This window comes from Astyanax mexicanus, chromosome 14 (assembly GCF_023375975.1).
Source record: "Astyanax mexicanus isolate ESR-SI-001 chromosome 14, AstMex3_surface, whole genome shotgun sequence".
Taxonomy (NCBI): Eukaryota; Metazoa; Chordata; class Actinopteri; order Characiformes; family Acestrorhamphidae; genus Astyanax; species Astyanax mexicanus.
In genome coordinates, this window is record NC_064421.1 from 18,139,440 (window position 1) to 18,156,204 (window position 16,765).

Sequence of the window (16,765 nt, forward strand, 5' to 3'; positions counted from 1 at the left end):
GTTTTTACTTGTAAAACTGTAGTCATGACTTCTAATAGCTGGTGGCAATTTAGGCTAAAACTGTTTACTATGGAAAATGTCTTTTCACACACTTCATTGCAAATGGGCCTAAGGCTCACCATGCAGCACAGGTTAAATGTCTGTATGTAAATATGTAAAAAAAGGGTTTTCGGTTGTTACAGGAATTCAAACAAAGCGCCATCTGTGATACAAAGAGAAACGAATACAAAACACCTAAATCCCTTAACAGAGGCCTTTCAAATGAATTTTTCATGCTAAAAGCTGGGTGCCTGTCGGAGTGTCAAGGTTTTTATGTGTTTTTTTTTAGCAGACAGTCCGCTGCATCATGGCACATACACTCAAAGGAGAACTTTAGGTTACGACCGTAACCCCGGTTCTCTGATAGCATGAGTGAGGTATCTCACTATGGGATACGCCCCTCTCGCGTATTCCTCAGAAGCACTCTAACATTACGCCAGCCCTTACTGGCTGGCCAGGTCTGACGTCCGCGGGGGGAGGCACCCCCTATAAAAGCAGGTGCCCGAGCGGCAGAACGTCATTCAAAGTTAGCTATCTCTTCTCGCTCATTGCAAGAAGGGTGGTCCGGTGAGATACCTCACTCATGCTATCAGAGAACCGGGGTTACGGTCGTAACCTAAAGTTCTCTTTCAAGCATTCATTCGGTATCTCACTATGGGATATGCTTACTCCCGTATTGCCGGACAAGCCAACCTAGACGCTGCTTGACCTGACATCAGACTGGCGCGTCTTGAGCCAGCGCTGAGCTAGTGCTCAAAACAGCATGAGCCAAACGTGATGAAGTAACGTCAAGCCTGTAGAACCTCATAAAGGTTGTAGGTGATGACCAACAAGCGGCCGCACATAGCTCTTGTAAGGACACCCCTTTAAAAAGAGCCCATGATGTGGCAATACCCCTCGTAGAATGCGCACACAGACCATCGGGGGGGTTCAACCCTTTTGCTGAATAGGCCAAGCCTATAGCTTTTACAATCCAGTGTGAGAGACGCTGTTTTGTAATGGGCTTGCCCTTATGAGACCTGGACCAGGAAATAAATAGTTGATCTGATTTCCTGAATGACATGGTCCTGGTCAGATACGCTCTCAAAGCGCGCACAGGACATAGCATATGTAACCGCTGCTGTTCCGGAGACGAAAACGGCGGTGGGTGAAAAGCAGTGAGCTCCAACGGAAGACACGAATAAGACGTGTCCATAACCTTAGGAATGTACGCTGGGTTAGGTCGCAGAGAAACGTTAGAGTCACCTGGACCAAATTGCATACACGAAGAATGCACTGAAAAGGCGTGTAAGTCGCCAACTCGTTTGGCAGACACGAGCGCCATAAGCAGTGCTGTTTTAAGTGAAAGCATCTTCGAATCCACCTCCAGTAAAGGTTCGAATGGAGGTCCGGATAAAGCCTCTAGTACCAGAGGCAAATCCCACTTAGGAGATAAAGGTTTTGATACAGGGCGCAAGCGACGCACCCCGCGCATAAATCGACAAATGAGGGGGTGTTGCCCCAACGTTTTGCCATTAAGTCCTACGTGACACGCAGAAATAGCAGCTAGATACACTTTGATAGTGGAAAAAGCTCTACCATTTTCAAGAAGTGTTTGTAAAAATAACAAAACACTCCTTACAGAGCATTGGTATGGCACTTCATCTGTGTCAGTACACCAATCCTCAAACACACGCCACTTAGCATGATACAAAGTGCGTGTGGACGGTGCCCTAGCACTTTGGATGGTAGCTACTACATTCTGAGGCAGCCCACATGACGTCAAATTTAACCCTTCACGGGCCAAGCCCAGAGAGCTAGGCGCTCTGGGTGAGGGTGAAAGATTTCTCCCCGCGCCTGCGAGAGCAGATCCCTGCGCAGTGGGAGGGGCCATGGTTGAGCGTAAAGCATCTGCGTTATCTCCGCTAACCAAGTCTTTTGTGGCCAATTCGGTGCTATCAGAATAACTGATAGACCCGCCTCTCTCACTCTGATTAGAGTAGGGGATATCAGAGCTAGTGGAGGGAAAGCGTAAAGGAGGGCACGCGGCCACTCGTGTGCCAGCGCGTCCACTCCCAGCGGAGCATCCCTGTCCTTCAGTGAGAAAAACTGGTGGCACTGTGCGTTCTCCCTGGATGCGAACAGATCCACTGCTGGGAGACCGTACCGCTTCCAGACCATATTCACCACGTCTGGGTGAAGTTTCCACTCCCCATAGCGAGGGTGGCCCCTGGAGAGTAGGTCCGCCCCTCGATTTGACACTCCCGGCACATGCGTTGCTCTGAGTGAGAGGAGGTTGGCATTGCTCCAGATAATCAGTCTGTGTGCTAGCCTGTGAAGTTGTAGGGAGCGTAAGCCCCCCTGCTTGTTGATGTAAGCCACCACAGTCGTGTTGTCCGTACGGACCAACACATGAGAGTTTTCCACATACGGAAGAAAATGACGTAGAGCCAGGCATACTGCCCTGAGCTCCAGAACATTTACATGAGCCAAGCGTAAGCTCGGACTCCACTGTCCATTTACCGACCTCCCTTCGTGGGTGGCACCCCATCCCCATAGAGACGCATCGGTAGTGATTACTTTTCTGGCACTGATCGTGCCTAACGGTGCGCCCTGTGACAGGAAGCGCGGATGCTTCCACAGTCGCAGTGTCCGCGCACCCTGAGCTGACACAATAATTTTCCTGCGTGCGTACATTCGCGGGTCCAGACCGAGTTTCGCCACCCAGCGCTGAAACCCCCTCATATGTAGCCTCCCTAGGGGAATAGCAGCCAATGCTGACGCCATCAGACCCAAAAGTCTGTAGCACATCCTCAGCTCCACATAATTTCCCCTTCGAAACTGGGCGAGGCATGCCTGAAATGCCTCTACTCTGTCTGGGGAAAGCCGAGCTCTCATCGCCACTGAGTCTAGGGACAGTCCGATGAAAGTTACTGACTGGCTGGGGTTCAGCACACTTTTGGCCAAGTTGATTTGAAACCCCAGCCATGAGAGGTGTCTCATTAAGTATTCGGTGTGTGTCACGGCTTCTTCCTTTGACTTTGCAGCCAAAAGCCAGTCGTCCAAATACGTTGCCAGACGAATTCCATTCGCCCTGAGCGGCCCTATCGCTGCTTCTGTGCATTTGACAAAAACGCGCGGGCTCAGAGAGAGGCCGAACGGGAGTACCATATACTCGTATGTCCTCCCCTGAAAGGCGAATCTGAGAAACTTTCTGTGGGGAGGGTAAATGGGAATGTGAAAGTATGCATCTTTTAGATCGATGGTGGTGAACCAATCGTCTGGGCGTACAAACTTTAGCAGTGCTGAGTGAGTCAGCATCCGGAATTTGTACTGTCTGAGGTGTTTGTTTAACGCTCTCAGGTCCAGTATAGGTCTCATGCCCCCTCCCTTTTTGGGAACTATAAAATACCTCGAGTAGAAGCCGCTCCGGCTCTGCGTTGGAGGTACTACTTGAATCGCTCCTTTCTCTAAAAGAGAGGCTATCTCTGCTTCTAGAAAACTGGCAGCATTTCCCCTCGCCTGTGACCATATTATGTCTGAGAATCGAGGGGGGGTGTGTGAAAATTGGAGCCTGTACCCTTTCTCCACAGTTCTGAGCACCCATTGCGACGCGATACACGCGCGCCAGCGCGCTATTCGCTGTGTTACAGCTGGCTGCAGCGCCACCAGTGGAGCACTGCTGCCCTCTAGTGGAGGGCAGCACTGCCTCGCTCTGGCAGCTGCGCATGCGCGCGTGGCCGGCTCTGGTACAGAGCTTATGTGGCCCTGCGCCGCTAAGTGCACAGTGTTCCTTATGTTTTTCAACAATAGGGCATTTTTGTTTTGAAGTGCCCTCGGCCCGTGGCCTGGTTGCACAATGGGGTACAATTTTATTTTTGTTGAACACAGTGTGTTTTTGACAGTGGACAGGGGTTTTCTGAACTGAACAAAGTCCCACACTTCTGAACTGTGAGCCGCAACTGCAGGCTCTAGGGACTGGTCCCCCAGTGGGAGAGGGGCGTGTGTCTGGCAAACACGCTTTCCCTCCCCCGGCAGCGAGTTAGGTTGCCTGCGAGGCCCTCTTGCCCAGGCGGGCGCGAGGCGGCGCTTGTCGGCTTCCGTGCTGGTCCACTGGTGCAGCTGGCTTGTTACCCCATGCTCCTCCACTCTCAGCTTTGGGTTTTGCTGGTGGTCTGGGCTGTGGTGGGGTGGGTCGCTTTGGAATCCTGTAGCCAAGCGGAGCACGCGCTACCGCTTGTGCAAAGGATGGGCGGGGCGCTGAGGCAGGAGGTGGGTGCACTTTCCTGGGCAGACAGGTTTGCAGAGCCTCACCCTCCCGCTTCTTTTCCTCACAGCGGCGTTGCATAGCAGCCATAGCGGGGCCGAACAAGCCCTTTGGATCCACAGCAACATCCAGAAGCTGGACTTTTTCGCGGTGTGAGAGGCTAGACAAGTTGAGCCAGCGCGCTCTCTCCTGCGTGACCATGATACTCATCGCCCTTCCTGAAGCCTGGACAGCACAGCGATGTAGGCGAAGGCATAAGTCGGTCACCACGCACATCTCGTCCCAGAGCTTGTGCTCCGTGGTTCCGGCCATCTCCTCCTGAAGCTCAGCCTGATACGCCATCAGCATAGACGATGCGTTCAGAGCTCGCACACCGAGGGCAACGGATCTGTATGCCTTGTCGGTCATGGAGGACTGGAATCCGTCCGCCTTTGACGGGAAGCTAGGCGCGGATGTGGTCATGAAGGCTTTCTGGCCAGGATGGAGGTGGTGAGCGACCAGCGGCTCCACCTGCGGCAGATTGGACAGTCCATTCGCCTCCATTTCTGCGCAGTCCAGCGTAGCACCGCCCAGGACCGGGTTTTTCGATGAGAAAGGTTTCGGCCAGGTGCGGGTCATTTCTTCCAGGCACTCGGGGAATAGCGGAAGAACCTGTCTCTCCATACTTTTCACCCTGGGTAAGCGCTTGCCTTCATACCGAGAACCGGCCTTCTCGGGCAGAGCGCTGGGCCATGGAATGCCCAGTTTTCCTGCGGCGCGCTTGCATACGTCGTGCAGGCTCGCACCAGCAGCTGGGGAACCACCGACCTCGCCTTCCGCGCCTGAGCTACACTCGCGAGGGGCTTGAGGCATTGCTGCCTCTGCCGGTGGAAGGAACGGATCGTCATCGTCCTCGTAGGGGAGGATGTTGTCCGAACCGTCCAGTGAATCCAGCTCCGCGTCGAGGAGTTCATCCCGCTCCTCGCGCATGCAGCCGAGCTCGTCGAGCAACGGAGATACTTCATCCATGTGCTCGGCCCAGTTTGCACTGGTACTGGCTGCAGACACCTGAGGTTGACCCTCGGGAGCTGGAGGCGCCGCCATCATGGGGTCTCGATCGGTCAAACTAGCATGGCGTGCTAGTCGACGACGGAGACTTTTCATGGGCAGGCGGGCGCAGTGGATGCAAGAACCCGTGGGGGCTAGTGCGTCTTGGGCGTGTTGCAGCCCGAGGCACTCATTGCAGCAGGGGTGAGTATCTCTTGCAGAAATATTGTTCCCACATGAGCATAGCCGCCCCAGCTTCTCATCTCTCTCTGAGGGAGAAAGAGAAGCCATTGCTAGTTAGCTTTGCAGCTAAAGTAACTCTTAGCTTTCCGGCTAAGTGTAGTTGGCTAAGGCTAATGTTTGGTGACAAGCTAGCCGATAGCACAGGATATAGGGTTCAGCGTACTCTAGTTTGGTGACTAGCGAGTTGCACTGAGTGTTGACCACTGTTTGGAGACAGACTGGTTAGATAGTTGTTTGGAGACAAGCCTATCTTAATTGTGTCGAATGTCGCCGTAGTTAGGAATTAGCGCCCGGCGAGCGAGTGGTTAGCTCTGCTCTGTGGACAGTAGCGTAATTCCTTGGCAGCGTCGACTTGAGTCGCTTCTGAGCGAGAAGAGATGTTTGAATGACGTTCTGCCGCTCGGGCACCTGCTTTTATAGGGGGTGCCTCCCCCCGCGGACGTCAGACCTGGCCAGCCAGTAAGGGCTGGCGTAATGTTAGAGTGCTTCTGAGGAATACGCGAGAGGGGCGTATCCCATAGTGAGATACCGAATGAATGCTTGAAAGAGAACTGTTGATTTCACACTGATGCTTGACATAAAGCAGGACAGTAAAGTTTAGATACAGCATCAACGGAATAAAAAACCTGGAGAAATCTGTCACTAACAGCTGAACTAACTGCTATCATCTAATATTTTTTCACTAATGAATCAACCCTTAATAATTGAATACATCTTAAATAAGATTTTAGTCAAGTATATATCCTATTGGAGTCCAGGCTCATTTATCAATGAGTGACAGAATCTGGCCTCTTGAATAAGTGCAATATTATGTGTTTCTTTTATTAACTGCAAGTGAAAAGAAGGCCAACATTACCAGCCAGCAATATATTCCTGTCAAAGCAAGAAACCATTTTCAGAGCTACAAAATGCAAAAGGAAATGGAAAACAAGTAACAAGTAAATGCTGAGTCAGAGCTCTTATAGGACTTTCCATGAGAAGCCACTTCCCTTCAGACAGAATGAAAATGATGCAGAAATAATATTCAAATAGATTATGCCATACACAATTCAGAGAGGGGAGTAAATTGTCTTTGGAATATATTGGTGTACCACCCAAAATAAATAAATTGCATACATAACAAGTAATTATTTTCATTGCTGATATATGTGACAAGTGGATTTCTGGCAAGCCCACAACTCTTTCAGATTGGGACAAGTTTATATCTGACTTCATATCAGTGAAATAGAAATCTACCATTGGCACGATGTTTGATATATACATATATATTCAAAGAAATTAATATACAGTTATATTCTGGCCGTTTGACAAACCTTATGCACCCAGGTTCAACAATACCCTGCATTCAGTTATGTCCCAGGCAGATATGTAAATAGCAACAGATGAGGTCTGTTTAGACACAGGGTCTTGCAAAAATAGGGCGTAAAAGTGCTTCCACCACTACCCTACAAAAAGACTCTCAGACGTTACTTTCGGGTAGGGTACCTCTTGGTGAAAAACATTGACTGCTAGACATGCTTCTACAATGCAAACAAAGACATTTTCCCAGTTGCAAGACATTGACAGGGGGCGCAACTTTGCATTAAGCAGTTTGATAAGCAGGATGGACGTCTTAATGATCTGGCCACAATCTAGAACCCAAATCAAATTAAACCAAATTAAAACCAATTAAATCTTTAAAGCAGAAAAAATAAAGGTGTTACAAAAGAATTAAACTAAATTCATTCAGAAGCTTTAAAGCACTAAGAAATTGCTGTAAAAATTTCACACTCACATATCTTCTACAGAATTGGCACTGCAAATGCAGAGAAGCAGAGAGAAATGAATAAGAGAGAGGAGGCACTGAGCCGGACAGCAGCTCTGATTTGTAAGCGCCACAGCTGGAAATGGACTGGATATAGAATAAATGCTGTTTCTCAGCGTCTTCCACTTTATGATCAATACACATGGAGCAAGCAGTGTGTGTACAGAATCAGTAATGCCCAACTGCAGTGCCTTCTCTAGCTGCCCACGTTACGCTGAGATTTTATAGAACGTTTCAGTGCTGTGCTCAGATGGGCTCTGAATCTGATCCAAACGAACAAAAAAGAACTCTCAGCTCAATCTGTGCTGACTGGAATACTTAAACCCACCATTTGTGTCAGATTATCCTCTCTTTGTGGGCAGCAATGTGCCTTATCACCAAAGCAACTAATCATGAATAATAAGGTGACACTATAAAAAGGAGCAGCACAGCATATAATTTGCCAGTAATTCTAAATGTCTTTACAAAATGCTCTGGTCCACTAGAACGCAAACTAGTCTCCAATATATTTTCATTCAAATTAAAAGACCATCATCTCATATTCATCGCATCTTAATGCTATCTTATGGTTGTGTCGGGCAAAATCATAACACAGAATGCCAAAAGGCCCTGGGAGCAGACCTTCCCCTGCTGAGAATTGTTCCAACCCTTCTTGTTGACCATCTGTACTCATCTACTGTTTCCAAGATTATCCAAACGCATACACACGCACACACACACATACACATTCCTTTACACACGGAGAACATGTCAGGTTCATCTCTAAAACCAGTGTCAGAACTAACTAGGAACATAAAGTGCCACAAATATAAAAAAAATATAAATAACATTCCATTAATATGTCAATAAATATAATAAGACAGTGGTTCTCAATCCTGTTCAGCACATATTACCATGGCTTTGCTCAGATTAGCATTTCCCTGCTCCTGAACACCAGATCCAACTGGGTAAAGTAGAGCAGTGAAACCACTACAGGATCCTCCAAGACATGGATTGACAACTACAGTCATGACCTATCACAAAATGCAAAAATTGCATTACAATACACACTACTCCATACTTAATACATATTTAACTAAATCATACTCTACACCTACTCCCATCTACAACATTACACACATCAATCTAAATCTGACAGTGAAGGCACACTCATCTGTAGATAAACATAGAGAACATGGAGTTTACATAATATAGGTTCATCATTTTTGTGTGATTTGCAAGTAGCCAGATTTTGTATATTAATTGTTTACTTGCCAATCAATTTTACAATTATTAAGTGAAATAAATAACATGCTAACATTGCTAACAAACACTGAACTTGGATTGTCAACAGTTTGATCCATAAATTTACAGAAATTTATTGGCACTAAACTAAGGTAAAACTGCACTGCATTTATCCTTAATATTTCTTCCTTCCATGTTCCACACCACACTGATTTGTCTGAGATAAACAAATGAAAACTTAATGCATTTCAAGCTGCTGTGTATTTCAAAATTTCCCATGTACAGTGTCTCTTAGCAACATTAACCTAGCAATAACTAAATTGACGGATGTCAGAAATCAAATGTCTTGAATTGATTAAACATGTTCAACGGATTTATTTCTAAACAGTTCCTTTCAGTTCTATTATTTCCTACACAATAAAATTGACCTTGTTTAATTAACACAAATAGTGTTAAATTCTCACTGTAAGTGTAACACTCTTAGTGATATTTCAACACCAAAAGTGTTAAATTAACACATGCAGAAAAGCAGACATTCTCTCTGGAGGTCAAAGTGTCATGCTCTTGTCAATCACTATTGACCAGTTCACAACAGTCCTGCGTATCATGCCTCCATGAAGGCAATGCTCTTTATGCATCTAAGCAAACACTAGTGAACACCCGCCCTGGAAGGTCATGCTGGGTCTCACCATTGTTTGAAACTTGTGTGTTTTGCTAAAAGTGTCTGCATTATTTTGGCCTCTCCCTGTGGATCTGTTCTGCTGCCTTTCAAAACCAACTGCTCTCTAGGGAAACAGACGCAACAGCAGCGTGCTCAGACAAACAACACAAACTCAGACCACCACTCCGGCCAAAGCGGTGGGAGGCCTCTACAAAGCTCTATTCATTCAGTAAGCACAGAACATAAACAGCCACTCTTCATGTTACTGTGAATCGAATGTCACACTCAAGCACTGACCATCTAACATCACTACTGTTTACAGAACCACACAACATACAACCTTCCGTCGTTGTTGCTGCATCTCTTGATTACACACTCACTTGCCGGTCGGTCATAAAGCTAATCACATGGGCTATTCTCTGTTCACGGGTGAACACACAGAGCAAAGGCTCATAAAACTGCCAAGGATGATAATGGTATAGCATGGCAGGGGAAGTAGTGTTAGGTGTAATCCTAGAACAGAGAATTCACAGTGTCCAAACTGTATAGCTCATCCTATACTCATATCCATATAGTACATTTCTGCTAACTTGTTTAATGTTTTTTTTCTTTACTCTGACACAATACATGGACAAATTGTTGGAACAACTGCTTGTTCTTGTTTATTCTGCAATTAAGTGTATACTTATTCTCATTTTGTTGAAGTGATGATCTCTGGTCTCTAATATTCAGCAAAGGCTTCCCACTTGCTATGAGAATCTGATAGCATTCAGTAGCAAAGCATTCAGAGTGTTGGGTTAGGTAGAGGTTTTGAATGAGCCCTACCCCACCCCACCTAATCCTCAACTCAACAACTCAACCCAAAAATGAACTGGATGAAGCGCTATTATTTCAGAGAACAGTTCTACGGCTGCACAGGTCAATGCTGGTGCTTTATACCCCTCTAGCTCATGCCTGGCATTAGGAATGCATGGTGCCAATAGGTTAATATTCAGTATGTGCATATGCCATCAGTCAGCAATTAGTTTCCCAGTCAGAGATTAAACCTAGTCCTAGACTTTACAGATAGTTTACAGATAGTAAGTGTGATAAAAATGCATATTGTGATGTAATTTGTCAAAATTTGGATGAATTTCACACTGATCTACACAAGTTTAATCAAAGGCGGTCAAGGAGAGAGAGACTAAGAGTCAGACTGTGTTGTGTGTAAACTGCGTCTGAGCTGACAGACACTCTGTTAGCTTGAGTTTTTTCATGTTTGGCGGTAACTGTTTTGTCTAAGTACAGTTTGTGCATCACAAAAAAAAAAAACTTTAGTCAGCATGATGCCTACACCCCACCACCACAATCTTCTTGGCAAATAATACTCAGCATATCCAAAACAGAAAGACAATACAGGTCAATTCCAATTTATTTATTTACAACCTCAAAATTTACATACACCCAGATCATTAGCAAAAGCCTCTTCAATACTTAAAACTGAAATACACAATGGCCAATTTGAGGAAATTTTGGTATTAATAGCTAAACTGACACAACATGATGTACTGCCAGTATTTCTAGGTAAAACTCAGGTTACAATAAAATATTTCCCACCAAAAAACTCTGTTTTTGTTATAACATTAAACAACAATATGCTATGCTATGCTAGGTTATACTGTTATGTGTATTATGTGTAAGTGCAATAAACCAGCCAATCAAAGCACAGCTCATCAAAGTATTCACCATAACAGGAAACATTTGTGTTCATTGTGAGGCCAAATGGGTTGCATGTTTCCAACCAAATACACAAATCTCTACATTCAACAACACTTCAACTAAATAAATACCAAATGCATTATATGACACACTTAACAAACAGAAAAAAAACTCATCTGACACCATATTAAAAGATGATTTCACTCACCTTGGCCAAATGTGAATTAATCCACTTGGTGAAAGTTCTTTTCTGGACTGATTCCTGTTCATCTGAAAAAAGAAGAGAAAAAGCGTGAGCAAACACACGAGCCATGTCAGAATACGCATCAAACGGTGTCTATTTTTGCCACATCCTCAGGGAGACTGTATCCATGTGTTCTTCCTCTCCAGCAAACATGACTCACCAAGGCTTCTTTTGATAAAAGTGCAGCCAGAGAGGGTGAATACTTCATAGTTTCGCACATCACTTGTTAATGAGCCAATGAATGCAATCACAGTGAACAGAACAAGAGAAAATGAACCAGAGGCGCTTAAAAAACTTATTTTATTGAGAATGACAATGCCGACACTTGATTATGATCTTGATCAATTTAAAACTAACCAATATTTTGTGCTCTTTTTCACTGAGGACAGGCAAAATATATGTGATTACGTAGAACAGTGGTTCTCAAACTGTGGTGCTGCATACAACTGGTGGTCTGCAAAGAACCTGAAGGTAGTATTCCAAATGCTGCATGCTGCTTAATACATCATACCCTGTTACTGTTAAAATTAACATCAGTAGAACCCTATGAAACTCCACAAGGCTGTGCTAAACCTACCAGGTTCCAAATAATTCACATTAGGAAACATTAACCTAGAATTCAAGGAGATGCCATATACACCTTGTAGTTAACTACACCTGTACTTCTGTACTTTTGCCCTATCTCAACTTTCTGAGAAAGCTCTCAGCAGAAATACTGTGTTATCACAAACATATTATATCATAATATTAATCAAACATCCTTCCATGCTAACATGCAAGTTGCATAAGCTGGTTATCCTCTCTCACTTGGTGAAGAACCAGTGGCAAAAAAGAGTATGATGAGAGCATGATGTCTGGAGGCCACATCTAGCCTACTGTGTATTAGAGCTTGAGTTTAGGTTTAAGGCACATTTAAGTTTTAGTTTCATCATGGGTGGAACATGACATGGTCTAAAAGGTTTGAGAACCACTGACATATCATCTTAAAACAGAATGATATACATGAATAATAATTTACATAACATAAACCTCAGAGTGCTTATTGTGACAAGTCAGGCAATTCAGGACACCCAACAATCATTCACATTTATGCAAGGGAGGCTCAGACAGCGCACATCAAATCATAGACTGCATTAAATGCATTCGCACAAGACTGCATCCACTTTTTCTGCATGCACTGAGTTGCTGCAATGTTTGGGAGGGGGGGGGATGCCGGTTCAATCAGCATCCAAGGACCACATGATTAGCTGATAGCTAGCTGTAGAACGAGAATTGCCATGGCAGCTTTGACACACAGTGGCCATATAACACAGCAACCAATCTAACATGCGCACTCGATAAGCAGCTACCGTGAGTGCACACACGTGCAGCAGAGATCTGTGCTAGCTCGGCCCAAAGGAGAGAGAGAGGGATGGAGAGACAGAGAGAGAGAGTGATAGAGAGGGTGCGCCGTGACACCGGACGGTAATTACCTCTCTGAGGAGGAGGTTCTCAGCTGATCAGCAAAGTCTAGTGAGGCATATGACCCAGTGCTGCGCCACTGCAAACCTCGCTCAACACATCTGCATCAACCTACATACAGCACAGCAGCACACACACACTCTATTTAAATCCTGTACTGCACACCACCAGCTCCCACACACACTAACACACACAAACCCCATACACACATGTCCTGCAGAATGGCGAGAGAGGCCCACTGCTTCACTTACCACGCAAATACTGAAAGAATCCGGTCACCAGATTGAGGGACGTGGTCTTTTTCACGGCTACATCCTTAAACTGAGCCATTGTAGAGTAGTAATCCACACTCACTTACTCCCTTGTTCCCTCTCTCCCTCTCACTGGTGGTCAGTGCATGTGTACGCATACATGTGTGTGTGTGGGAGTGTGTGAGCTTCTGAAGATATCATCCAGATAGGAAAGGCAGGGGAGGGGACAAAAATCAGCTGTCCCTTTTTTCCCTTCAGGAAGCAAAACAGATCAGGCAGTCCTGCGTTCTCCCAGGGAACACACTAAAGCTTCCTCCCCCTCTCTCTCCCTCCCTCCCTCCCTCTCTCCTTCCCTCCCTCTCTTGCTGTCACACACACACACCCCTCAGCTGTGCCGAGGCTCCTAATGGAGGGCAGGCTTTATGAGGCAGACGGCTTCCTGTTGTCGTCGGAGGCGAGGGAGCCATGCTGGAGTGGATGGGTACAACCCCCGCTTCACCTCATTGCTCCTCTCCTCCTCTCTCTCTCTCCACTCCTCCTCGCTCAGCCCAGCTCAGCTCGCTCAGCCTTCAGCACCATCCACAGCATCCCAACATCTATGGCACCTTCTCCACCAATCAGCATGCAGGAAGCTGTGATGTCAGCACAGGATGGTTGGTCGGTATGATCCTGTGTTATACAGGGGAGGGGATGCAGGAGGACTGCTCCTGTGCTGTATAGATTACCATCTGATGTGCCAACAAAAACCAATCCACGCTTTCCATGAACATTTATTGTCAGTAGGGCTTTCGAGATTTGGACACTAAATGGACAAAAGTACTTGGGCACCTGCTTTTTATTGATTTTGCTGGAGTACCTGCCTACCTAAAAATCCTCCCTACCACAGACAAGAGCATTAGTGAGATCAGGATGTTGGATGATCACCACCCCACCTAATCACCTCCAACCCCCCAACTCATTCCAGAAGTATTAGATGGAGCATCATCACTCCAGAGAACAGTTCCACTGCCTCACAGGTTCTTTACCCCTCTGTTCATGTTCAAGAATTTCCCCCCGGGGATCAATAAAGTATCTATCTATCTATCTATCTGTTCCAAACAGTCCAGTTATCCTGTTTTAACTCACAAACAAAATGCACCAGTAGTAGAAAATTCTTAAAAAATCCTAATCAAATACTCTTTCATGCATAGTACAGTGATTTATGTAAAAGTTTTGCTGCATGTGATTCAATTTAACAGGATTTCTTACACTCCCTGTAATGAAATGTATCAGTTTTGAGAAACAATGTAATAGAGACTTAAATAGAATAAATATAATAATATATCGACTAATAATATATAGACTTTTACACTTGCATGCCAAATAGATAGAATAATTCATAGATTTTAACACCTGCATGCCAAAAGTCATGGGAGAGAAGTTTGTACCGGTAAATTTTAAACTCACTAAAAGGTCGGCGCAACCATATGAAGCAACTTTATTTTTTTTGGTGTGTAAATGAAAAACTAAAGTATGTCCTGGCAATTTGTGGGGTTAATAAAACTTTAATATAAGTTGCCAGCATCAGATCATGCTACTTTGGCCTTTTGTTGAAGGTCAATATTTTCCAAAGCTTTAGTTTCAGCAGACTGGAACAATTATTATCCCATTCCAGTATTTGTTGCGTTTATGTGCTTTCAGTTTTAGCAAGATGCCGAGTTCATAGTGAGGAAAAGCAGCCCCACAACATGATGCTCTCCATCCCCTTTCTGACAAACTTCAGAGGTGCTTTGATGTGTTTTTTCAGTAATGGTTTCTTTTTAGCCACTCTCCTATACAGGCCATCTCTTTGCAGAGCATGTGATATTGTTGACTGGTCTGCCTTCATGCCAGTCTCAGCCACTTAGCCCACTTCAAAGTGATTGTTGGCCTTTCTGTGGATTATTAGTCTCTCTCTGAGTTTGTAACTCTGAGTTAGTGACACTGAGGTAGTGCTGGGCAATATGACCTTAAATCAACACTGAGATTAATTTACTTTTTTCCATCGATTGCGATTAATGAAACATTATACACTAAAAGCTTTAGGCAATGCATATAGGTCATGTGGTACAACTCTCATTTCCTCACAAATAATATAGCCATGCTCACTGGGATACACTTTTGTAGTCTTTTTATCTTGTATACGCTATCTAATTGTCTTCATTTTCAATTAATAACTTGATAAAAACAGATCAACTGTACTTGTTAGGACTTCAAGTTTAAATACTAATATAACCAGCATGTTTCGATAAATTGCAGAAGTTTCATAAATTGCATAAACCGCCCTATATAATTAAAGTGTGCGTTATTGGCAGCTGCTGAAGGAGGCATCAGCTAAAAGAGAGCCGCAAGTAAGCTGCAGGACTACACAAAGGCAGAGTCGAACTACTGAATCATTTATAATACAGCCATTGCTAAGCATCTGCCACCTGCTGCCTTGGTGTCCAGCCTATTGCCCAGATACACTTACTGAGACCCTTCAGCAGCCCACAGGCCCCCCTTCTATTCTATCTAAGCTATTCAGCGGCACAATAACACATTGTCTTTCCATGACAGCCTCTTAATGCCAGCAAATCTTAGGCTGTTTTGACCACACGCTCACTCACTGTGTCTGTAATACCAAAAGGTACACGCCCAGAATTCATTAAGGTTTGAACTCTGGAGGCATGAATTATTTTGAAATTAGATTAAAGTAGATTTTATTAAATTACACTTTAATTTAATCTCATGTTTCAGGCCTAATCCACTTCCCAAGCACACGTTGTTGCATAGTTTAAGTATTTATATCTCAATCACTCTTTTGTACTTTGTTCTAGATGCAGAAAAACACCAGGAAAATGCCAGGCTCACATGAGCTAATATTATAATTCTCTGCTGTGCACTGTTACTGTGTTAATCTAGTTATTCATATATCTAAAAACATTCTTGGATATGGTTACAGACATAATCATCAACTGCCAGCTGAATCAAATTACCAGGTTTAATAAATTAAAAACTAATGATTATCAAATTGTGTATATTTGCCAGTTTAAAACTCTTATTTGATGACTTGAGAAATCAGCAGATTAATCCACAATTAAAATAATCATATGTTGGAAATAAGGTATTTAAAAAGAGCTTTAAATTACATGTCACTGTCTTACTTATTTGATTGAGAATCTCTAGTGCATATTCTCCAACTTTAACTATATAAAAGTTTTTCAACCAAAAAAATACTGCTTTCATTAAAGAAATTGCAGTTTAGGTTAAAGATCAAAGACAATGAGATCAAGATAAGACAACAAAAACTCTCAGACAACAATGGCCATATGCAGGTAAGAAATGGAAATCAACCTCCTCTTCCTATATGATTGACAACATGCATTAGTTGTGAGCTGTTATCTTGTGAATGAGACTGAATACTGGTCAGCGGGGGCCATGAATTATCAGTCTGAGTGTCTGAGTGAAGCCTTATAGTGGATGCCAGTTGAAGTTGTTTGAGCATTAAACATTTCTTAATCCTCAGAGTAATGTGTGTAACGGGAATATGTCACACAAGGCATAACCACCCAGAGTGGACAGTGCAGTACCTGTTCATTGTAATGATTGTGAGTGGGGGCATAACATGGGACATAGCACTAGTTCCTGTCCCATGACTATTGGCATATCAGTGTATGAAGCACTGGGGTGAATCTCTCATGATTTGGGGTTCTGTTGCCACCATTAGCTAAAACAAAAACAGCTTCTTCACCGGGAACATACTTTAAAATAATGTAATTAATCTTTAATAACGTTTAGGAAACATATCAGCAATGGTCAGAGTTGAAGACACCGACCACAATGAAGAGTTTGCATTGAGTAAACAGCTATC

At 44.4% G+C, this 16,765-nt stretch overlaps 1 protein-coding gene across 13 annotated transcripts in view; it reads right to left on the reverse strand.

Annotated features, from left to right (window-relative positions):
• syne1b (spectrin repeat containing, nuclear envelope 1b) overlaps positions 1–16,765 on the reverse strand; it is a 108,820-nt gene that overhangs the window by 83,392 nt on the left and 8,663 nt on the right. For 11 of the 13 annotated variants that reach the window (XM_049464162.1, XM_049464156.1, XM_049464154.1 and 8 more), the window contains exons 1-2: positions 12,898–13,198; positions 11,150–11,211 (exon numbers count right to left, since the gene is read on the reverse strand). In XM_049464162.1, coding sequence (XP_049320119.1) covers positions 11,150–11,211; positions 12,898–12,976 — 141 coding nt within the window. In that variant the 5' untranslated portion in view covers positions 12,977–13,198. Of the gene's footprint in view, positions 1–11,149; positions 11,212–12,897; positions 13,199–16,765 lie in introns of those variants that run through there. The other 2 variants (XM_049464152.1, XM_049464151.1) reach the window with 1 other exon arrangement.